Source organism: Numida meleagris, chromosome 3 (genome assembly GCF_002078875.1).
Source record: "Numida meleagris isolate 19003 breed g44 Domestic line chromosome 3, NumMel1.0, whole genome shotgun sequence".
Taxonomy (NCBI): Eukaryota; Metazoa; Chordata; class Aves; order Galliformes; family Numididae; genus Numida; species Numida meleagris.
In genome coordinates this window covers 86,096,690-86,122,397 of record NC_034411.1, presented here as the reverse complement: position 1 = coordinate 86,122,397, position 25,708 = coordinate 86,096,690, and the positions used below count along the sequence as shown (strand labels likewise).

The following is a 25,708-nucleotide window of genomic DNA, read 5'->3' as shown; positions in this document are numbered from 1 at the left end:
TCTACAATCTCTTTTCATTGAAAAAATTTGGTGATACAGCATTGTGATACGAATTCTAAATATGTTATAAGGCACATGCAATATGGAATATTTTTCCATAAGTGTCTGTAGATTCCAGCTGGTATTATAAAAATGTTTTCTATGTTTTCTGTTTTTAAAAAAAAATTCTTCTACTATTTTGAGTGAATGTATACTTAATGTTTATTAATGATATTGATTAAAAAGCATAGCTAGCCTAGCAAATATTTATTTACCTTATATTTTGACTTGCAAATAACCATAATAGCTTTATCATGCTGGCATTGCAAAAAGTCATCTTGTAATATTTTAAATATTTTAAAAGCTTAGGAATTTACAGTAATGTTCCTTGTAATCCTTCTGCATGGCATGGAACCGAGGCCTGGCATGAGCCAATATCTAGAAAAAGCAGTCATGACATTACACAGTGTAAAAAGCAGTACCACTTTGTCAGTGAATTTATAAATACATAGTCAGATTAAAGCTGAAAAGATTAAAAGATGCTTTATTAATAACAGAAATTTCATATGCAAAGCCTTGCAGCACCTGACTGTAGTGTCCTGGGAAATCACCATTACCTTACACAAAGCTAGAGGTTTTAAATGTCACCATAATTTTTTTTCAATTTAAAACACTGCACAAGTTTAAGTTACCAAATTGTGGTGCTTGAGACATTGATCTTGGACCTGTAGAATAGTGAATGGTATTTCCAGACAATACTTCAAGTGATGAAATGTTAACAACACATCAGTCAATGGTAACTGATTTCAACTGAGCAGTACGAAGTAGTCATCTTTTCTCCTTGCCTTTCTGAAGCAAATGCATGAAAATTTTTTCAAGGATGCAGACAACTTTAAAAATTCATAGCTGCTCATTTTGAAAGAAGTATTTTTGATGTTTTCCCATGAATTTGGAATTGCTTTTGTTACACTGAAATATATTATATATTTAGGAAACAGAAGTCAATTTTCTATTTCAAATAGCATTGTGATAGGTTTAGGTATTTAAGTCACAAAATAACTGAAAGAACTTCTCTCAGTCTTACACGGTATTTCTGGGTCTCTCTGGGAAGGGTGAGTTCACTTATGTTTTATTTAATCTGCTTTACTTTATAGAAAAAAAGTGAAAAATATATATAGATCAGAAATCAGATTTTGGAAACTCCTGTGTGGGAATGTGTTTCTATATCAGAATCAGCTTCTATATAAACTTTAAACTTGTTAAGATCACCACATCTACAAATGTTTAATACATGTTCATAGCCATTTCTGGTACAGCTTTGTTTAGCCAGTGTGTCTGCTATTATGTAAAAATCTTATCACTTTAATACATATCACACATGCAGTGATGGTCATTAACACATCTTGCCAGATGAAGAACAAGGAACAGCTATTAACCTGTGCAACTGTTGGGACTAAACAAGGAAAAAGGTAAGAAAACATTATGAGCAAAGAAAGGATTTTTATGGGTGTTTTCTGCCACGATATTGTGAAGACTGAGAAACAACCAGAAAGAGAAGACAGGACTTGGTAATGGTAATAAGTTCACAGAGCCCCCGAAGAGCTTTTTGTGCAGCAAAACAGAAGCTCTTTTCCATTTCACCTTCTGTTTTCTCCTTTTTACCAGAAGGCCTGTTCACTTAAAATGAAAAGCTAGTATTCTAAAAGCCTGTTAATACTTTTTCATGAATATCAGTTTTCCACTGTGCAGAATGTACAGACTATAAAATGCAACTGCCATTTACTAAACAAAGAAGGAAATACAATAAATAAATAAATGAAGCATTAAAACATTTTAAAATATATTTACTAATTTCAAGATATTTGTCTACAATATATGCATTTACACAGCATCAGTACAGAAGAGTGCTCCTTCTAAATAAAATACCCCAGGCATTTATTCCTTTCACTATCCATTTCTTCAGTTTCTAACTCATAATGTTTCATGGCAATGAAATAACTGATGAAAGTTTCACCTAATGCTTCCTTAATGAATGAATCTTTTTCAAGTGCAACAAGAGCATCTTCTAGCTTCAGAGGGATGGATGAAGGTTTCAGATCAGATATGTGGTTTTCTTCCTGGGACGTATCATCATACCTAAGTCCTCTCTTTACTCCATCTAGACCTGCAGCAATAGTAGCAGCAAGTACCAAGTAGGGGTTTGCTGTAGCAGAACTTAATTTATTCTCTATGTGAGTGCCTTTTCCACCATGACATTTGACATTAAAGGCACAGCTGTTATCATTATATGCCCATTTTGCATTTACAGTCTCTTTTGATTCTTTGCTGTATTTGGAATAAGGCTTACGGCAGCTGGTGGTAGGAGCCATCAAGCAGCTAATAGCTGCTGAGTGTGCCAAGAGACCAGATAGCCAATTTTTTCCAATATCTGTGAGCTCTTCAGCTCCATAACCAGCAGAAAACAAATTCTTCTGGCCATTCAGATCCCACAGGCTATGTGAGAGAGCCCCTGAATTGTAGAATCCTGATTCTGAGAAAAAGCTAGCTATGTAGCTATACTTCTTAGCCACCTCTTTAATGCCTGTTCTAAATGTGAAGGCACTGTCAGCAGCATCTATGCCAAATGCTGGATGAAAAGTGACCTCCATTTGTCCAGGCCCACTAGAAGAAGAAAAGCTTTCAATGTTGGCCCCAGTACAATACATTCCTTCAATGAGCTCCTGAATGAATGTCTGGTCATGGTTATTTAGTATCGTTGCTGCAGGAAAGGATATTGTCTTCGAATTTACAACCTCAGTAATGCCATAAATACAAAATTCATAAGTGAAGGCAGAGTGTAGAGAGAAGCCATTGTTCTGAAGCTCTCTCAGCTGCTTCTTGGCAATGTGCCTAGGTGAGGTCATTAGAGGGTTGCCCAATACAGTGAAGGAATCACATATCACTCTAGCAGTCTGCTCGGTCCAGGGTAGAATTCGAAACGTTGATAAATCAGGATTCAGGATTATGTCACAATTAAAATTAGTTGCATTTATATAATCTATTTCATTATCGTTAGGATTCAGGGTCAGTTCAAGATAGCTTCTGGGCATGGCAACACCATGAATTGCTTTTTCCTAAACACAGAGCAGAATTACAAATTACCAAATGAGAAAATAACTGAACAGTATTTTTATTTAAGTAAAATATATAAAACTTCGATTTGTAGCAAGAACAGTAGCATTTTTCATAAAAGAACACCTAAAGCACAGCAATCATTAAAGTTGAAGATACCAGCCAATTACTGTGTCACTATTAAGCAGGACAATTCTTGGACAAGATTGGTATGAAAATTCTGGCATAAATATCCTGATGATTGGTTTTTAAATTCACATTAAAAACTGTAGAAAATGTTCAACACTTAGTATTCCATGGTTTTTGTACAATTACAGGAATCATCAGTCATGTGCAAACTTTGCAAGTCAAACTTTTATTTATAATTATGTTATGAGGCTTTCACATTCTCTGAGCATTTGTTTTACAAAGATCCAAGTGACCATAAAAGACTCATGACAAAATTCAGGCTGCCACTTCTCTTTAAATGCCATAACACTTCCCTCACCATTTTTCAAATGCAAAATTAAACCAAAAAATTCTCACTTTCTGGTTTTATTGAGTTGGGGAAGAAAAATAAGCAAACAAACAAACAAAAAAAACCCACAGAGAAGCATTTTCAAGTGAGAAATTGTTCTAATGTTTCAACACTCCCCTTTTAGGCATCAAACAGGATGAACTCATAATTCTACTTTCTCTATTTGAAAAGAGAACTTCCACTTATGTAAATGAAATGTAGATAGGACATCTCCAAGCAAGCACCTTTACAACTTACAACCAAACCACTGGATGATGAAAGCTGCAATTATGTGGCTGTCAAGAGAAACTTGGCTCGCATTTACATTTTACCTTTATCTTTCTAAGGAAAAGGGAAGAGTAGACAGAATGAACACAGAAAGGGGAAAGCTCAGAGCTGATAAAGTATTTCCTAACCAGAGGGAATGTTGTTGAAATACTTCAAACTGTATATAATGGCTTCTGAATGAATGAATCATCAATATGGAAAATATTGCTATTAAATCATTATTTATCACCTGACTGACTACTATAACATTTCCAATACCTAAAGACATTTTAATTTACTCATTTTCTTACTGTTAGTGGTTACACTTTTCTCACTGTAATTTACTGACATCCAGTCAAGCTAAATCTTTATAATTGTGTAGAACTTGAAAAGATAAAGAGTTTACTAGAAATACAAACAAGAGAAATTACTGGACCAATGTAACTGGATTACCATTTTTGAGAAACAGAGCGATAGATGATTACAGCGATGAAAAAATGTCAGGTTCTTTGGGAGCACTCACAAGTGAAAAGAGCAGATAATTTGTTCTAAGTTTGAGATTCTGCTTGCACTATGAAATATATATATATATAATACAAATTAAGGACAGAGCAATGAAAACTCTAGATACACCTAGAAACCAAAATACTTACATGAAAAAAGCGAGAAGGAACATTCTTTGACCTTGACACACCATGGAGGTCTATTGATTCAAATCTGACAAACTGTACGCTGTCCCTGGCCATCTGCTGCTTAATAAATTCAATGTGAGAGAACAGGTGAAGGAGGCTTGGAATTCCGAGGCCGTTTATATCAGGTTCCCTGCTGGATGCTACAAGTGAAGAGGAATGTTCATATCAAAAAAAAATAATGAATGCTACAATACAGGCTGCTCTACTAAAAGGTGCAATAGAGGCAAACTGTGATGCAGAGTCTAAAAATAAAACTAAGAAAAAGATACAGATCACAAAACATTTTTGTAAATAAACAGGCTTTTTTTGCCCAAAAATCCATACAAAATCCTGTATTTTCTGGAATAGTCTATAACTTGGATGTTTTTTCAAAAAAGGAAACACAGGGCTATCAAGCAGTGAAGCCAGGAATTTCTGAGGGATACCTCAGTTGGTTTACTGGGTGAGTTTAGGAGCACAAATAGCAACTGGATAACTTTTTCCCAGTGAAAGTTGATTTAATTCAGATTCTATATCCCTTCTTTAATTTCTTTGAAAAGTGTATTGATAACAAAATATGATAAAAAGACCATTTATCTACTAAACTTTTCTCAGTACCTCCTGAGGAGGCCTGCAGACTTCTCCACTATAGGCAGCAGACTTTTGAGAGGAGTTTATGTATTTGCTGGCATGGAGTTGCCTTCTTTACTGTATTACAGCAGCTGTAGGACTGTATAAACTTGTTGACATAAAAACAGCAGCAGGTGAATCATAACTTCTATAATGGAGCAAAGACCTAAGAATAGTAACTGCTTTTCACAAACCTCTTGATCTCTCAGCCTGTTTTCCTTTTAAGTATCTAAGTATTATTACTACTCAAGTTAAACTGTACAAAATATGAATTTCTATTTACTACCATCAACTAACTAAACGAAAGGCAAAAATTGCTATTAAGATTAAAAAAAAAAAAAAAAAAAAGGAAAAACGATGTTTCTTTCTTTCTAGGAGGAAAGTCCTCCATTTTCCCATGGAAATTGAGAATATGACCTGATTAATTTTTTAAAATCATTCAGACCAACAGTAGATCAGCAACAGCAGCCACTCATCATCATATCAAACCACCCCAAATGGCGTAAAATTCGTTTAGCAGAAGCCAGCAGACACAAGCAGATCTTTCTGATCTTTCCATTGGGACAGCTAGGAGTGCCTGCTGCAAAGCTGCAAGGAGTCCAGCCAACTAGCCCAGCACAAAGCTGTCTGATCATTACTTCAGAAGGCAGCAAAATTACACAGTCATAGACTATGTGGAGGCTCTAAACGCCTCTGGATCAATCTCCAGCTTCAGATGGCAAGGAGGTTACTAGGATACTAAAGTAAGGACAGATTAAGTAATAACGTTGCTCCCTGAGGAATAAATAACAAGTGAAAGCAAAGACAAAAGTTTAAGTAAATATAAAAGTTTAAAGAAAAACACTATAAATCAAATAGGTAAAACCAAGAAAAAAAATTGTCACATCTACCTTCTCTCTTTTCCTTTCATCTGCTTCAGTTGTGAGCTACTTCTGGAAATAGTTTTTTTCTCTGTCTTCTAAAAGCATTGGGGTAAAGCTACAGATATGCTTTATTTAAATATCTAACAATGGTAAGTAATTTTTTAAATTATATGTGTATTGTCCTCAAGCTAAATTGTTGTTTCAATAAATGCATAACTACAGATTATATAAAATGTCATAAATAATAGAAAAATTCTAAAATGATACCTGTTAAACAACATTGAGAAAACCGAAACAATTAACTGAAGAAGTAAGAACAGTATTTTCGTGTTTGACTTATCATGATTATAGTGATGGATCTTTTTAGATGATGAGGTTAAAATTAATATTGGTATTTTAATTCAAATGGTGCTAGACTAAGTCCATGCAGCTAGTAATGGATAAAGTTTGGAAGAGTAGTTAATAAACCAAGTATTCTGTCTTTTCCCAGTTCATACAATCTTTGCCTAGAGCATCACCTACTGTAGATAAGGTAGCAAATAAATAAATGTTAGGCAAATGTAGCAGACATAGATACACAGTCTAACAGTCTTTCATTCTCATGAGGGGAACTATGTTCACAAGTGTAATCGTTTCCCAGGGACTGCAAAAATAAAGATGTCTTCATTTCCAATTCATAAACTCTACTAACAGAAACATATGTCAATTTCACAAGATGTGCAAATTTGGGTTTGGATTTTCATTTTAAAATTGAATTTTAAATCCAGACTGGACTTCTCTTATAAAGCAAATCACTACACATAGATTTTTAGATATTTATATTAAATCAATAGCACACAGGAAAACATTTCATGTTTGTTTCTCTGTGCTTCTATCTGTATTTCCCATTTAAGTTACCACTGAGAAGCAATTGGTATCACGTTTGTTTTCTAATTACTACAAACTAGCTACTAATATATATAAATTATCTACAAGTATTTAAAAATACATATGAATAATGCAAAACTACAAATATTACCCCAAAAATCCATAAACTATACAAATGAGTGTTCCTGTTCTTTCTAGCAGAAGACTTACATCATTCTTAGATCACTAGTATTGAAACAACCTAGATTCATAGAATCATAGAATCATAGAATCATAGAATCATAGAATCAATCATAGAATCATAGAATCATAGAATCATAGAATCATAGAATCATAGAATCATAGAATGGCTTGGGTTGAAAAGGACCTCAAGGATTGTCGAGTCTCAACCCCCCTGCTAAGTGCAGGGTCGCCAACCACTAGACCAGGCTGCCCACAGCCATGTCCAGTCTGGCCTTGAATGCCTCCAGGGACAGGGCATCCACAACCTCCCTGGGCAACCTGTACCAGTGCGTCACCACCCTCTGTGTGAAAAACTTCCTTCTAATATCCAACCTAAATCTCCCCTGTCTCAGTTTAAAACCATTCCCCCTTGTCCTATCGCTATCCACCCTCGTGAACAATCGTTCCCCCTCCTTTTTATACGCTCCCTTCAAGTATTGGAAGGCCACAATGAGGTCTCCCTGGAGCCTTCTCTTCTCCAAACTAGACAAGCCCAGTTCCCTCAACCTTTCCTCATAGGAGAGGTGCTCCAGCCCTCTGGTCATCTTGGCTGGCCTCCTCTGAACTCTTTCCAAGAGCTCCACGTCCTTCTTGTGCTGGGGCCCCCAGGCCTGGACGCAGTACTCCAGACGGGGCCTCACAAGAGCTGAGTAGAGGGGGACCACCACCTCCCTCTCCCTGCTGACCACTCCTCTTTTAATGCAGCCCAGAACATAGCTGGCCTTCCGGGCTGCCAGCGCACACTGCTGGCTCATGTCTAGCTTCTCGTCCACCAGGACCCTCTCCGCAGGGCTGCTCTCGAGGAGTTCTTCCCCCAGGTTGTATAAATACCTGGGATTGCCCCAGCCCAAGTGCAGCACCCTGCATTTGGCCTTGTTAAACTTCATTAGGTTCTCGTGGGCCCACTTGTCCAGCCTGTCCAGGTCCCTCTGGATGGCTTCCCTTCCTTCCAATGTATCGACTGCACCGCAGTCGATAGATTCCTAAGGACAACTGACATGAAGGAATAAGAAATATTGACAAGAAAGAATAAATTCTTTACTGTGAGGGTTGTGAGACACTGGAACAGGTTGCCCAGTGATATTGTGAATTCCCCCTCCCTGGAAGCATTCAAGACCAGGCTGGATGGGGCTTTGAGCAGCCTGGTCTAGAGGGAGGTGTCCCTGCCTATAGCAGGGGGGCTGGAATTAGATGATACTAAAGGTCCCTTCCAACCCAAACCATCCTATGATTCTACGACAGCCTTTCCTATGTAATACATCATTCTTACTGCTAGTATTTAAAATCTCTATTTTGTATCCTCATCTGATTTTTAGCACGTTAAGTACAAATGAGTACTGGGTTTCATTTGAATAGCAGTGTTGATTTGAACAATGATCAGAAATATTTGGAGTTGAAAATTTTGTGTAATTTAAAATTCCTTTTCATCCAACTCTAGTTTCATCAAATGTGTTTACAATATTGATTTCTGCAGTCAGAAGGTGTTTCCTAACTCTTACTTTTTGCACCCCTACAAGACCTCTGACAAAGGAAGCATTTCAGAAATTTATCAAAGCATGGAAGAGAGTTAAAATATTTCCCTGATCTGATTGATTTTGATTCCATCTATTTATCTGTCTTGTGATAATACTCTGTTTTCTTTTTTAATCTTAACTCTGAACAGGGCTTTTTTACCGATGTGGACACAGAGAAGTTCAGCTCTAATGCATAAGTTTTATAGCTAATTTAGAGACCAGTGAACAGTTTCAACAATCCACGGATTATTCTTTCCAAAATGTACAGCACTAACAAGACACAGCTACTCAGAGGAAATACATTATTAAGAACTGAAATACAAAATATGATTTTATTTCTCAATAGATGAAAGACAAAATAAATTACCCATTTTTCCTGTCTTCCAGGGTGTTTTATAAGATGTCTGCTCTGTATTGAATAAGAAAGTGATCACAGTTTTATAGAAAAGTTAGAAAAGATTCCATCTAGACCCAAAGATTTGAAAGAAAAATGTGCAGCTGACTGAAAAATCATAACAAGGTAACACTTAACTAATAATCCTAAATATAATGGCTCTAGAATGGTATGCCTTTCTTAAAACTCAAATAGATTTAAGGGAAGAATCATTAAGTCAAATTCCATGAACTTATTTGTGCAATACTGCAAATTGTCTAGCCTCTTTTTCTTTAAAAAATGTTTGACTGAATTAAAAAATAATAATAAAAATAAATAAATAAAAATGAGTGAAGTGGAATACAAGATTATTTAGGGAAAATAAGCCTTTCCACAATGTTCAAGGTAGATTAAACTCTTCTTTAGTACATCATAGAAAGAGAGGTAGCTGCAGAGAAATAGTAGAGAATCTATTTCAGTTCCATTCCGTCTAAACTAATTATTCTGGCAACACAGCAATGTTACTAGAAAGAAAATGAGTATCTCTAATGGTAAGGAAGAATTACTGTCTGAATATACCTCTTTATATCCTATACCTTTTTATATCTTTTTTAGATATATTCAGTGTCAATACATGCTTAGATCCAAGACTTCTGCTCAAGCACTTCAGTAACTAAAATGTTAAGGATAATATTTTATCAATATCTTATCAATAATAATTAATTACTTAATAGGGCAAAGACTCATTCAAGGTAGCAGAATTTTATCTAAAGCTTTCTTCTCTTCATTTAAGCTACTAAGTACATAGAATGAAGTTTAGTTTCAAAACACATTTCTACTAAATTAAAAACCACTTCTACAAAAGATTGTTCTTCCATTTACCGGAGGAAATATTTAAACATACACAACACCATACAGTTTGTTAGGTCAAAGCCAAATGTGATCCAAAGCTCAGAGATTCCAGAGGTTTTATTGTTGAGTTTGTTTTAGATGATACAAAACAGTTTTCCCTCATCTCCCTTCAAAGTTAATTTTCATCTATAGCTCTCTTACAGTTGTTGTTGTTATCACCAGTGAGAGAGAATAACATTAAATCCAGGTTGCTTCTGGTATTTCAAATCAGCTAGGCAAATAATCTAAGCTAACCATGTAGACTTCTTCCCCATTGGGTGGAAAGAGAAGCCACTCTCCAGAGGCCAATTTCTCATCAACCTCTAATACTTCTTTGAAGATAGAATTCCTGTCTTTCTCTGTTGATAAGGTAATGAGCTTGGATTAGACACTTTAAGTGTCTAAATTCTGGATGAAATCTCCCTGTGGAGTCTACAATTAATCTCTTCAATTCCTTATACTTTTTTAAATGGTGTCACAATGAAGAATAGTTATTGCTGTATTTTAAATTCTATTTCCTGGTTTTAAGACAGCAAATGAGAAAACACTAGTAATCTAAATTTGACAATGAATTTTGCTAGCCTTTCAGCAGAACAACAACAAAAAAGCAACACTGAAAGGGAACAGCATCCAGAGTAGGCTAAGAAATAATCGTCTAACCTGAGCATTCTAAGAGAGGGAGAGAGAGAGATTTGAGCACAAAGTATTTTTTTGAACTTGTTAATTTCTCAGTTGGTTCTCTAATTAGTTCTGATGTACAACCATTCATGGATATCTTGCCTGAATTTGTTCAAACTTATTAACACAAGATGTCAAATGAAAAATCTTTCTATAGCTAACAAAATTTGGTATACATTCAGATTCTTTACAGATTATCCATAGCAATGCTTCCATGATCTGAAAGCAGATCAAGAGAGCAGGATAAATTAATATTGTTGTATGTTGTCTTGCATTCTGTTATATAGCTAATGATGGACAAAATATCTGATTAATGAAGATAAAATATTCATATTTCTTGTATCATTGAAATAAATCACAGAGCATCGTAACTACCCTGAAAACCTTATATTATCTGAGCCTGACACTCCTAGAAATTTATTAACCTGATATCTGTTCAACTGGGAAATTTTTGTGGGTTTTATTGTCCTTCCTGGAACAGAAACAAAGCAACTAATTGCTCAAGTTCATCACATTATTATAGCTAATAGTAGCTTTCAATTTGTTGACCCAGCTAGTCTAGAAGTTTAGTTTTTACTAGCCAAAGAAACCACAGCCTATTAGTAGCAATTAAATTACTCTATAAACACTTCCAAAAGAACATCTTGAACAGCATGAAGAGAAGAGGAAGTCCTCTGTGTCACATTTTTTTTTCCACCACAGTTCATATCAGATATTTTGCATTCCAATCCTCTAACAGGGCTAATAACAGAAAACATCACCTGTACACAGAGGCAATGTCCTCTGCTGCAAATGTTAACAAAAAGGAAATTTTAAGAAGGCCAAGTGACTTCAGAGTTCTCCACTGCCTAGGAGACCTTTGGGAAATGTTGCCTGTGCTCCGTTTAATTGAGGAAATATCTCAGTTTTAGTGAACAAGACATAGCCACTTGTGCATGGCGGTCTCTGGCAGGCAGTTTGGCTTCATAAAAGACTTAGTTAAAAAAAAATGCAGTATGGATGTAGGGTAGAACTTCTGAGCCATCGTATCTCACAAGTGACAATTTTCTTGTGCACTAGTTCTGACTAAATTTTGTGGCATCACAAAACCCCACAAAACAATAGAAACATTTTCTTTAATAGTGCAGCAGGTGATGGTTAAATATCCTTACCAGCATTCCCTGCTGAAGAGTCAAATAGAACCTCGGGAGCGGAACTTTCAGCACTGATGGAAGCTTCTGGTTGTTTCAGGATAGGCTGATCCGCCTCGCCTCCTGCTGGTTGCAGCTGATCGGATCCTGCACAGCTGAGGTCCAGCAGAGGTTTGCTCTGCTGCTCTGCTCCGTCTTTGTGAAAACTGTGGTACTTTTGATTCTCTTTTCCAAAATGGAGACTAAGCGTCTCAAAGGGCCTGCCTTGTTTTTCAGCTCTTTTCTCCACAGGCTTCAAGTTTTGTTGACAAAAAGTGCCACTTGACCCACCTCTGTAATTGGGCCCATGGGTAGGTAGAGGGCCTTCAATCAGAAGCTTTTTCAGCTCTTGCAGACTTTGTTTAGAAGTGCCAGGTGTGAAAGATTCTGCAGTGTCACTCCCTTGAATGGTTGCAGTGCTCTCCAGGGAGCCCATCTTTGTCATATGAAACTTGCTGTTTTCTTCATCCATCCTGCCCCAGACTTCTTGTTTATGCTCTGTCTTCTCACTGTCCTCTTCTTCAAACACTGTCTCTGTGCACTCAACTTTCTCTGTGTTGCTTGCAGATTGTATGGACAGCTTTGTTTTACCTGATGTTTCTGTCCTCTCCTGCATTTTTTCTATTGCTTTTTTCCCACTGTCAGCGTTTTCTGGGATGCCATGTGTTTCCCCAGGCATGTCTTCTTTCACGTTGCTGCCAAAATGGGAGCTGCCACTGTCCCCTCTGTGCTTTTCTACCAGAGTGAAATTAGTCAGGTTTTGAAGAGAATGATGCAGTGGTGGTTCTGAACTAACAATGTTTCCCTGAAGATGATGAGGACCTGGGATTTTTGAGGTGTGAGACGGCTCCATCTTCTCATTTTCTAATAGAGGAGCATGCTTTATGGTAACTTTGATTCCCTTTTTCTTTCTGAAACTACATATATTGTTTCCATCAACTTCATCATTGTCAATTCCAGATGAGTTCTGTAACCAGCAACAAAATATACAACCAAATAATATGCATGAACGAAACAGAACAGAGAAAGGGAGTACTACCACCAGCTGCATTTACCTTGTAGCATTTCCAGGATTTCTTGCTAATAGAGATCTCTGTGGACACTTAACTACACTCGGATTATGCTATTTGTGTAAGATTTTTTCACTGAATTCTTTTTCTTAAGTTTTAGAACAAAGCTGGTGAAAGTACCTTAATAATTCAATTTTCAGGCAGATTTAATAGATTTTAGTAGATTAAAACATTATATAGTGTGACATCATTTGTCAAGTGAATGTGACCTTTAAGTGTGAGAAAAATGTATTTGTAATAATCACACTTATGTATATTCTTATTTATATTAAGAGTTGCTGTTTTTATACACACACACACACATATATATGTATATAAAGGAAACGTATTGCCCTAAAACATGAAACACTACCAATCCTTGCAAGTATGGGAAGTGATACCTAAAAATAAATAGTTTTAAAATGAATTTCATAATCTAATTTGGCTAAATAACCAAACTCCCAGGGCAGTAGTCAAATGGGCAAATCCATATTTGGATGTGTAAGCAGGAAAGAAATAGGAGATTATATTTACTTTTATTTTTGCCATTTAAGTGATTTAGTGCTGGGAGCAGATTTTAAAACAGATGTAAAAAAATAGAGATGGTGCAAAGAGGAGGTAGAAAAAATAATATGTTTGTATTATCCCAGTGAATATCAGTATGTATCTGAATCATCTGTCCGTTAGTGTGATTGATCTGGTGATGACAGGGAAATGAACAAAGGACAGAAAATAAGAAACAGCAAAGATTTTAATATCACTAGTAATTAATTATTTCACAAAATATCAAGGTGAGGATGAAATCCTCCATCTCATGACATTATAATAGTTGGCTCTGTAGTACTGTTCTACCAACATATAAATCATTTGATATTTGGTCACAAATTGTCATGAATACATTCTCAAGCATGTATTTAAAACAGCAACATTGCCAAGAGTCCTTGGCTTTCTTGGGTCAGGCTGGAACTGATAGCTGTAAAATCACTGAGAAACAAAGAGGTATCCTCTGTATCAGACTATTCTTCACCTTTTCCACAAAGGAATAATCTGCACACTCTACAATTTCTGAATTTCCAGAAGAAAAAACTGTCTCCACAAAAGCAAAATGCTAGTCTGGGTAAAGCAATAGACCCTCCTGGTGGTAGACAAAAACATTTAGAAGAAAAGGCAGCAGCATCTGAGATGTATATGGAAGGAAACAGTTACGTGGCTTCCATTAAAATCATCAGTATCTCCATTTTTCTGCGTTATTCTTTACCCATTATACTATTTTCCATCATTACCCCAGTTGAAAAGGCATAGAACTTGTTTCTTAAAACTCAGCTTGCAGAAACATTTCCTTCATCTCTCCCCCTTGCTCTGAATCTTTGCAATGTGCTTCATTTACAGCTTCTTTTGGAGCTCACCAGGGCATTCCTGCTGGTGCAGAAAGTGGATGACAGCCAGCTCTCTAGTAAGAACATTATAAAACTTAAATGTAATGAAGGAACATTCCTGAATAACAAAGCAGACAAGAGCTGCTTATAGCTGAGCATTTTAACATCTCTATTAGTTATAGAAGACTGTGAGTGAAGCTGGGAAAATACTAAATGCCAAGTGGATAAACCCAAATCATTTTAAAATTAAAGAGGTATCAAATTCAATTTTGAGATATATAAAATGATTTTCTGAAAGGAGAGATGCTGTGAAAACTATCATGAAAAGACTGTATTTCAAACTAATTAATGAAAAATATTTACCGAAGGATCCTTTGTGGCAGAGGCTGCCATCATTTAAATTTTCAGATTTCTTCTTCATGAAGTCCTAGAAAGTCATTTGTTTCTTTGAATAACTTGAAACCAGTACCATAACCACAATATCTGCATCTCTGCCCTATAATGCATTCCTGTATTCTGTACCTAATGATAACTATTGACAATTTGAATTGTCTCAATTCTCAGACTCAGTTCTTGCCAGTTGTTCCTCTTACAGATCTTTGAAAAACCATTCAATACAATGATTGAATGTTAATACATCTTTCTGTATAATACTTATATCTTGAAGTCAAACAGAGTAGTTCATATAACAAATACAAAACATCAGGAATCTGCCCTTCCAGTTAAATGCTTTCATGAACACAAGGTTGCAGTCCCACATTATAATCTTTACCAAAACGAATTCCTTCTGAATAGAGAAGAGAAGCATAAGGACTGACCACTTGTAAACATGTTAATAGAAATGTTTATTTTTAATAGAATTCTAATAATGAATGTACCTATTGTACTCTGCAAAGAGTTTATTTTCTGTACAGAAGTTGAGGCTATGGTGCTGCATTTTTATAATAGGATATTTGTCACAGGAAAGGGACATTGCACCTATTGCTCTAAAAAAACCTGATCGTTTTTACTTTTAAAGGAAAAAATTGCATACATTTATACAGAGAATACAGTATCTACACTTTACTTAAGCTACTCAATACCTCAGTGCCGTCCCTGGAGACTTTCAAGGCCAGGCTGGACCACGCTCTGAGTAACCTGATCTAGCTGTGGATGTCCCTGTTCATTGCAGGTGAATCAGACCAGATGACCTTTAAAGGTCCCTTCCAACTCTGAGGGTTCTATGATTCTATGATTCTGTAAGCATGAGCTACAACATAGCCTTTCTGTCTGGCAGTTTATGCGGATGTCAGCAGTCAGAAAAGGCCATGTACAGTGTGGGAAGCACCTGGGAAACAGGACCTAAGAATTGTCTCCTTAATTTATTATTTATAGAAAGTTTATTTTACCGAAGACAGGTTAATTAAGTAAAGTAGCATCCTGAAAGAGCTACAGTACAAGTGAGCTGGATAGTGATCGTGACTTAATTTCATGGAATCATGCTGGGTAGAAAAGAAAGAGTAGTCATGGCATTAATACCGTAAAAGTTCTATTATTTTTAGTGTCATTACCAAATGCTTCTACTTTTTTTGCTGTGTGGCAGCAGTAACAGGATATCCTAAAGCTACATGAAAGTTTTTTTAGCCAACATTTGTTTCAGCATCATTCTGGTTTTGTTTTCTTGTTTTCAAATATTTACTGGCATGCTCAATCAAAAGCCTTGAAACTTTTGAAATTTGTTGCTCTTTCTTAGTTAGTGAACACTCAAGTCGTGATTCAATTATTCTTGCCAGAAAGATAAGATCCAAAATTTATGCAGTGTATGCCAGATTATGCAACAAATTAAAATATACATTTTCTAAATATTTATCTGTTATGAACCATCACCAATAGGTATTGGTACCCCGTAAGTCCTGACTTCCATCAGGACTTTTTGCTCCAGTGCTGCAACTTGTGCTGATCTCCTTAATATGGGGGTTTGCTGCTGGGAGGTTTCTGTTTTGGTAGAGGTGGACCAGTGCAAGTCCTAGAACAGACAGGAAGACTAGAGTGGAATAGACTTCATTTCCTGTTATGGACAGTTTCAACTCATTCAAATAACAGCTTTGCTTGTCTTTACTGGATACCTGCTCTATCACTTTGAGTGCATAAGAGTCTAGATGTTTGTGACTATCAACAGGACAATGTCCTTACATTACAGACAATGCCTCAGGGACACACGTGTATTACAGAGGTGTATTAGGGAACCATGCCAAATAGCCAGAACAAGACAATATTCTTCTGTTCAGCTCCCATATGACAATGGCAGGTGGGAAGTGGAGAAAATAGAGGATAGTACAAGCAAGCAGATATTTCAGCCCTTTGCAGATGAGATTGCTAGCTCTACTTAACCCAAGTACGTGTCACTTCTGGCATGTTGTCAGGCTTCCACACCTGAAAGACATTTTATATCTTGTGGCAATGCAAAAAACCATACATCTAAAACAATTGGTCTTAATGAGTTTGCGTTCCCTTCTAAGCTTTGTGCAAGCTCCGAAGTGGAACATTAACTACATCATGAAATACAGCGCTGTCAAAAGACAGTTCATCTGTAATCTGCCAATCCACAGGCCAAGAACATTTGGAAATGTAAAGTGTTGCCTTTGGGAGGAATAATAAGTGCAGAGACTTCTGGCATGCAGAACAGGTAAAAGTCCAAGACAATTATTGAACGTTTGCCTCAAAAGGATTTTATAAATGACTCAAAATCTATCTGCAATGTACTGTGGGACAAAGTCAGTTGTTGCAAAGGGAAACTTCTATTTTTTCCTACTTTTTCTTTCCTTCCTGCCCTTAGGCAAGGCTGCAAACACTACTGGGGTTTATAAACTTTTCAGAACAAAGTATTGATGAAGAAAGACAGGAAAATCAGAGAAAGGAATTCATGCTATAGCATTTGAAAGGAATATGTTTTAAAAGATTCCCTGTGTAACTGTAGATAGATGCAGAAGGAAAGTGAAAGAGGGAACAGTGCAACTCTAGCAGCTGCTTTTCTATATATATAAAATCAATGAGGTAACCAATGTTTCTGCTACTGGCTATCCAAAAAAGTGAAGCAGCCACTCAGCAAACTGCCCTAGAGTATTAATCACATCTTTGTTTTCACATTTCTTTCAGATTATTAATGTACTGTAGCCATTATTTAATAAACTTTAGCAGGTCAAATTGTGATGATCTTCCTCAGCTGTTGATAAATATTTTTCAAGAATAAAAGATTCATTTTGCAAAGACCATCAAGACATCAAAATGTGGCATGACTAAGATTTAGAAAAATGTGGAAAACAATATATATATATATATATATGCTAAAAGCAAAAGTGAAAAAAAACCACAAGGTCATTTGAATGTGTTATTTATTTAAAGTGCTTCACTTGGATTTGAGTTTGCTTTTCTATCACAAAAATCAGAGTTGATAAAGTGAAATGAACTGTTTCTAGACTAATTTCCAGTCTTAAAAAATCATAAGCTCTTGTTCAAATTATGTCAGCAATTGCCTTATTCATATTGTTTGAGCATTTCTCCAGATTTCTTTCAAAAGTAAATCAATTTTATATTGCACTTTGATTGTAAATGCTGAGGAATTTCCTCTGAGGCACTTGGGCTGTTACCAGGTTACCCTTTACAGCTTCTTCTGTTTGGCATGGTCGGGTTTAACTAATGATTTTATCCAGTAGCGAATCTCAAAGTTAAGTCTTAAAAAGACATGTTCCTTAAGACCTTACACAATGATGTGTATAAAGCAAGTATGCCTGTGTCAACGTTTTTTCTCTGTCTCTTCCCCTGGCAGATGGAAAAGATTTGCCCAGCTGCCTACCCCAGCAATGAAGCAGAGAAGGAGCAGAGGCAGCTGGAACTAATTTTCTACTGCTGGGAATTAATGCAGCTTCACTAGAGTTGCTAGAGCTACCCAGATTTATACCAGAAGGGAATTTGGTCCAGGGAATTACAGAAAGCTACAGAGAACAACCCAGACGTTTCCAGGGAGTTACTCTAGGTACACAGAGGGATTCTGGTTTTTTTTGTTTGTAGTGATAAAATAGTGTGTGCTACTACATGCAGATGCTGGTAGTTTGTAAGCTAGAGACGTAAAGATCACAGCACATTGTCAAGATGTTGCTGTAACTAATTTCTCTCTCTGTGACCTTGGTTGATGAAGTGATTCTCAGAGAGTGATTTACTGCTACAGAAGCCTCCTGGTGAAGGACCTGCAAGTGCATAAATATTAGGCACGTGTGATTGTTTTGCAGTTAGAGAAGCTGTGAAGCACAGTCTTGCCATAGGTCACAGGAAGATGACAGTAATGTTAGGAGCAGAGGCAAAGTCTCCTTTCTGCTTTGTAGAAGAAACTTGTAAATATGCTCAGGATTATTAATGTCCTTCATGACAAAATGAATGGAATGAGTTTAGCTCACATATTTTCACATCTGACTTCTGCCTTTGTCTGCTATTCCTATCCAAAGTCTTCATACTAAATATGAAATTCATTGTAGTTTTACTTCTCAAGGTCATTGAGTCTCTCACTGCTTCAAGGCAGCAAAGTCCTTGAGGCAAACTTACATAAAAAATACTTCCCTTGGACTATGCCACCTGCTCTACATTTAAAAAAAAAATAATAATTCTCTGAAGTAAGATAGAATCTCAAAATGAAGAAGATAATCCTGCCTTCAAAATCATTTTGTACCAGAAAAGAACATGGGTGGTGTCATCTCCAACTTGCAGCAGTGTAAATGAGATGTAGTAACAGGATCCATTTAACACATGACTGATTCTTTGTCTGGAAGACATTTGCAAGGAAATGGACTTAATGACCTACTAGACTTTTATGTCTAATTTCTGTGACTCATTTCATATACAAAGATGGTCTGGGAAGCAGCCAGTGACTCAGAGCAGGTGTATCTCTGGCATATAAAATATCCATTTGTTCATCTTGATAATAAATTCCTAGTAGCCTCAGGAAGTCTGTATGCGCCATTACTTCTAAGCTATCTTATATCTTTCTCAGCATTTTTAATTAAACATTTTTATTTCATGTTTTTCAGAGAGAGATCTCTTGGACTCTGCCCAAAATAATAGGTATTTTTAATTTTGTTTAACTTTATTGAAAGCATTTATCGTAATGTCTGGACAAGGATCAACTTTAAAATGCACTTATAAAAACTGGGCAGCTCCAACTTCATCCAGCTCAGTAGAATGACTGAAAAGTGTCACTTTCTAATTTCAGTCAGATTCTGATCAACATACAGTAGTGTTTCCATTCACATTAATGAAACTAGTCCAGTTTTCCACAAATATTAATGGAATCAGATTTTAGATCACTATTTCTGCTACTTTTGATAATCTTTTAAATGAAAGACATGGGAAGATAAAATGGGCTAGGCTTGCTTTCTAAGGCAAATGTTTTTTTCAGTTTAAACAAGTCTTTCTTTGATCTGTGTCTGCTGCAGAATTAGACCATGCACAACATATGCGTATGAAGAATATTGTGCATAAAGCACAACAAAATATTCGCTTGATTAAAATCTTGAAGCAGGTGAAAACTATTTTATATTGGCTTACCTGATCAGAAATCATTCAGTCAGTCCCTTACCTGCTGAGTAAGATCTCCCTTTTTGTTCATGTCCACTTCATTCTAGTTCAAGTCACGATTAGAAATGGCTTGGTAAAAGACTAGTAGAAAGCCATCTTGTATTTATAGGCACAGACACAAAAAGGTTAGTTAAAACAGATTTGCTGTAATGTTCTTTTCCCAGAAGGCCATGTGGATGATGAACCATAGAAAGCAGCCCTGATGTGTCATGGCCAGGAGCACTGTTTTCTGGAACTCTGTTGAAGTAGTGAACTGACAAACGCAAATTATTAGCTGCCTGCCTGCATGGAAACAAAGACAACTGAGTATAAAACTGTTTTGCTCCACTTTTCTCCTCACAAAAGGGTGGGTTATATTGTCCTGTAGCAAACCATTTTTGTTCTAGAACAGAAGCTATTGTTATGCTCCTTCGAGGTAAAACCTATACGGGCATTATAATAGTATGTTATTGAGGCACATGGGTAGGAATTTGAAAGGCACAGCTCACTGCAAGAGCAACACGCAGTGCTAAACTGTCAGTCAAGGTGTTTACATGTTGCTAATTAATACTGATGGATCTGGTTTTAGTAGATTTAGGGAGAAGGGTCTTTTTTTGCATTCTCTCTAAAAATATATCAAGGATTAGATGCTAAGCTGTCTTCCTCATACCTCTTCAGTTGTCAGGTTTAACATGGATTTAAAGGACTGTGTTTAACTGATGTTTCATTCATTTAAATTCGTTTAGCTGACATAATATTAGAGGATGAGTGTGTGTGCTTACAGCAGGCCCCTGACAGCTGATCACTGTTAAGAATCGTGTTAAGTATTGCATTAATATGACACTTAATCCTGGGGAGGGGGAAAAAAAAAAAAAGCTGTTTTGGCAATCTTTCGTGTGTTTTAAAAATAAAATGTTGAGTTCATTAAAATTATCCCATACAAATAATGACTGTGGGTTAGGAGCTATAGTTTACAAAAATCTCAGGAATCTTCAGTGAAATTTATAAATATAAATGCTCAGGTCCCAGGCAATGATTTTGAAAATCCTTCTTCATCTTGGAGTTACTGAAAGGCCAGAGCACTTAACTCTGCAACTCCATCTGCTCAAGTGTTATGGCTGTCCTCGTTCGAAACTGCCCCACTTGTCAGAAATCAGAGCAGATCAATAACTCCACAAGTTTATCAGTATTCAAGAAATAAGCTTACTTACAAAACTATTAGCAACGTAATGTACTAAAAATGCTTTTTACAGTTTATACTGGCTACAAATTCATAGCTAATATTGTTATTAGTAAATCCAGTTCATAAACGTGTGTACTAGGTAGCTTAATATTCTCATAAATATATGTTCTTCGTGGCATCAATGGAAAGGGAGTCCTAAAAGAATAGCCCATAAGCCTCTGTAGGAGAGGCAGAGATTTACACAAAATGTTCCTTTTCTTTTAGATTATGGTATTGATGTCATGAGTTTGCGTCATTATTTAATTTAAATATGCTGGGCTTCAGCCACAAATTTTCAAATATTAATCTAAAAACCCAGACACTTTGGAATTACAACATAGAGACCAACAGAATGATCATTTGATATTTTAACTACAGATACTTTGTAGACACTATGATGAGTATGCGCTAATGAGAAAGTGGAAACTGCTCATTATCCGATTAGCAGCTCTTCAGTAGCTAAAGAAGAGATACAGCCTCTCTTATGACAGCTACGGCAGCAGACAACTGCCAGTTCAGGGAAGCTGTCTGCTGGCTAGTTGCCAACATCTCACTGCGCCTTCGCATTCGCAGTGGTTTACAACTATTTCTCATTCTAGCTACAGAAATCAGGAGTGGTTTTTTTTCATGTGTTTCCCAAGGAGGAGATGAAAATTATCACTGTTCACCATCTCCTCCCATTCAAATAGGTTTTTAGGAAAAACCTCTCCAAAGGAGTGGTCAGGTTCTGGAATAGGCTGCCCAGGGAGGTGGTGGAGACATCGTCCCTTGGAGGTGCTCAAGAAACATTTAGATGTTGTACTGAGGGACATGGTTTAGTGGGAAATATTGGTGATAGGATGGTTGGACTGGATGATCTTAGAGGTCTTTTCCAACCTTGGTGATTCTATGATTCCAGAAGGGTAAGTTTTTATGTCCTCTCATTTTAGGTAGTAAAGAATCAGGCTTTTTTTTTTCTCCCCATTTCTATAGGTAACCTTCAGTTATTAATTTAAGTGGGTTTCCTGGAACGCCTATACTGGATACAGATTCCATGTCTTGGATAGGTCTTGAAAGGTGCCTAATGCTTCCCAGATAGGAAGAAGAGAGGATTACACCCTGTGATCTGCTCATAAGCCTAGAAAATTTATCAGACTAATTTTATCACTTCCTTTTATCACATAAAATGTATGGTTTGCAGCTACTCTTGTTTCTAATCCTGATAAGCATGGCAAAATATGCCTATCCCCCCTAGAAGAACTGGCTTGCACAGTGTCTTTTTCTTCACTATTTCTTCACAGCTGTGATAAAAGATATTATTCAGCAACAAGATTTTGCAGAAGAAGTCAGTTACATGTCAATTTACGCTGCCGCCTGTAAACTAGAAACATAATTAGAGCTTGGTTTGTACTGATCTTTTCTCAGTTATTGCAGCTATCTTTCTGCTAGGTTCTCTTGTCATCTTCTGATGATTTTCTCTTCCAGCACTCTCACAAGAATGCTTTCACTATGCTTGACTGCTCATTTCCAGGATCCTTCCGTTCATTGCCCAGTGCTTCTTTCTTGATTTCTATTCCAATTAAGCAGCCAGCAATGCTACTACAAATGCTGCTCACTCTTGTATTTGTAGGTCGAAAAAAATACGTACAAACTGTACTCAAAGACTTTGAGAGGACTGATAAGCTGGCCTAAGTTATATTAGAACTTTTTTATCAATGACATAAGAAATCTTATCAATAGGTAGTAAGCTATTATTTTGTGCTCATAAAAACTACGGTTGACATTATTTACGTTTCAAATGATGCCTCAATATATGCTGTCTGTTAATTAAAGCATTAAAATTAAATGCCAGACCTCATTATACCTCTCCCAGTTCTTGGTCTTTCATATAACAAATGTGCAAGTGAAATGCTGAGAGCTGTTGTTTATTTTACTCTTGGCATCACATTCCATTAATTTTCTATGTTGAAATTTTAAAATTACTTTTCAAATTATAAAGGACCACTGGTTACAGCATGAAAATTCTGTCATTCTGTGAGTCAAAGTGATAATTTTACACAAATATCTAAGCTCCTGTAAGTTTTCATCGTCCCTAGTATATCTCTGTAACCAGGTATTTTTTCCTTCTTTGCATTGCTTCTTCTATCTTATTAAGTGTCTGGAAATAATTCTTTTTCTTTTATCTATCATTTTGTTTTTATTCCTAGTTTATTTTGGTTTTTTTGCTTTCAGTCTGTCAAAAATGGAATTTCTCTTCCTGTTGTTCATATGTTAAATAGAGCTTTGTGCCAAAAGTCTTCTCTCATCTGTCATCTTCTCCTTGCAAGACATATAGTAATTTACTGGCTCCTGCGTACAGCTGTCACTAAAAGAGAAGTAAATAAATAAGAGAGTTACAAAATAGTGCTAAGGGTTTTAGACAGAGAGTGAAGAATACTACGTTGGAACTAGAATAAAACCATAACTAGAACAATGATTTCTGTGCCCCTAGCTCTGCCCCATATTCCTTCCTCCTCATCCATTGCCACCACCATGGCAAATTGTGCTCAGTCACACACTGTGACAAGGCAGACGTTGCAGTGCTTGCACTGAGCTGCGCAAATAGACACTTGTGTCCATGGCTTCCCCTGGCTGGCAGCACACAGGAGCCCATCACACGGAGCTGGTGGCAAGGCATGGTAGAGCCTGTGCTGCAGTCTGGGAAGGGAGAGCAATCAAGCCAGGTGCAAGACACACCTCCCAGGGAATGCTATGGCTGCATCTGGCCCTGCAGGCTATAATTAGCAATTAATCTGGATTAAATTAAATCCAGATAGTAATACTTGAATGTCTAATCCTAAAAGGCATGTTATGTGAGCATCACTAATACTATTCCAGTTTTACAGCTGTCTTTATAGTGCTGTCTAGCTGTAACACACTCTGGAGATGAACTGGAAGAAGCTGCATCGTGGAAACAGCACAACAGAGGGACCCAAACCATTTCCTACAGCAGCTGGGATTTTCCACATTAATTCACCATCTAAATTCCTGGCAGACATAACAGGCCTTACATGACTCACCAGCGCCAGTGTCACGGGCTGGCGTGATGTAACAACAGATCCTTGCATCCGTATTAATTCATTCCAGAGCCTTGCAAAGTGAGGAGGCCATGAACCCACACTGAATGAAGGCTAGATGATTACCGCTGGCTTTCAGCATAGACCGTGGTCACTGCATCATGCTTTGATCTCCAAGAATTGTTAGAGTTCAAATGGGACCTTTAAAGGTCATCTGGTCCAACTCCCCTGCAAGAAACAGGAACACCTACAGCTAGATCAGTTTGCTCAGAGTCCTGTGCAGCCAAACCTGGAATGCATCCAAGGATGAGGCTTCCACCACCTCTCTGAGTTACCTGTGTCCATGCTTCACTACTATCATCACAATAAATTGTGATTAAATTCATTCTCATTCAACCATCTCCAAACCTTTTCTCCCTTGCCTCATATCTTCTGTGTCCTCCGGATTACCACAAGAAGGCCCCACAACGACTATCTGACCTCATTCATTTCAATTTTTCCATGATTTCCTCTATGCATATGGCCCTGCCTGCTGCAAAATGAGAAGCACAGGGAACCAGCAGCCTTGGTCCTCTGCTTGGATGTAGGAAGGGAGTTTAGTTTCTTGATGAAGCTTCCAAATTCTTCTGGATTAAACCAAACAACAGACTGCAAGCTGCCTCTGACATGTATCAACAAAGCGGTGAGGGGTGTTCCATGGCAACACAGTAATAAAAGGAGAAACATCCTTCAAATTTTGTTCTTTCAAGGGCAAAAATGATCCAAAGTCCTTGCAGTGTGTAAATATTTCAGCCTGCCTGGTAGATGACTTGTCAAATACTTTTGCTGAAGAACTATCAGCTTTTCATGGTATAAAGTTGTATGCAAATGGTGCATATCATGGGAAAATTAGGAACTACTGCATAAACTGAGATTATTAACAATATTCATGCTAGTCAGTCTCCTGTCCTTAATTTTCTCACTGCCTTACATAAAAGTATATGTATCTCATCAACTAGGAGAATTAATGGTGTTTACTACTTTTAATTTATAAATTGGTAAAATAAAAGAAATCAAACAAAGGCATCCACAACCTCTCTGAGCAGCCTGTTCCTGTGCTGAGGTTGTGGATGCCCTGTCCCTGGAGGTGTTCAAGGCCAGGTTGGATGGGCACTCATCTAGGGTGCAGTAGATAAAGTTTCAATCCAACTTGTGCCTGAATGGATTTAAATATATAGGTCTCCCCTAACAGTCAGTCCAACAGCTGCTTTTGCAAGAATAAGAGACAAAGGTGCTTAATCTTCCTTGTCAGAATTGTTCCACTGAATGTAAACTGATTACAAAATCATTGGTTCAGATAAAGGAAATATATAAGCTTACTTTTATATATCACTAGCGAGTGACTTTTCTAGACAGACAGAGCAGCTAGTTTAACCTCTGCCTCAGTAAAAAAGGTATATTTTACACTGAAGTTATTTTCTACCTAGTTTGTATGCCATGCAGATTTTGCTTAGATGATGTGGGGTCCCTTCCCTTTGGATGATATTCTTTCAGTCCTAGGGGATTACACTGTGATCTGTCACATCGGTGAGAATCCAGTGATATTTATAGGATTTCAGTGAAATAATTAAGACGGCAGTAATAATTGTACCCCAAATCAAATGGTTCAAATAGTTACATGAAAAATATGCATCTCTTCTAGCCTCCATAAACTCAGAGAGAGAGAAGTGAAG

The 25,708-nt window shown here is 36.9% G+C and overlaps 1 protein-coding gene across 1 annotated transcript; it reads right to left on the bottom strand.

Annotated features, from left to right (window-relative positions):
• Positions 1,691-20,368, bottom strand: LGSN (lengsin, lens protein with glutamine synthetase domain). The gene is made up of 4 exons (XM_021392045.1): positions 19,762-20,368; positions 11,714-12,698; positions 4,507-4,685; positions 1,691-3,092 (listed from the first exon to the last, which is right to left on the bottom strand). The coding sequence occupies exons 1-4, from the start codon at positions 19,789-19,791 to the stop codon at positions 1,893-1,895; spliced, it is 2,394 nt and encodes a 797-aa protein (XP_021247720.1). The 5' UTR covers positions 19,792-20,368; the 3' UTR covers positions 1,691-1,892.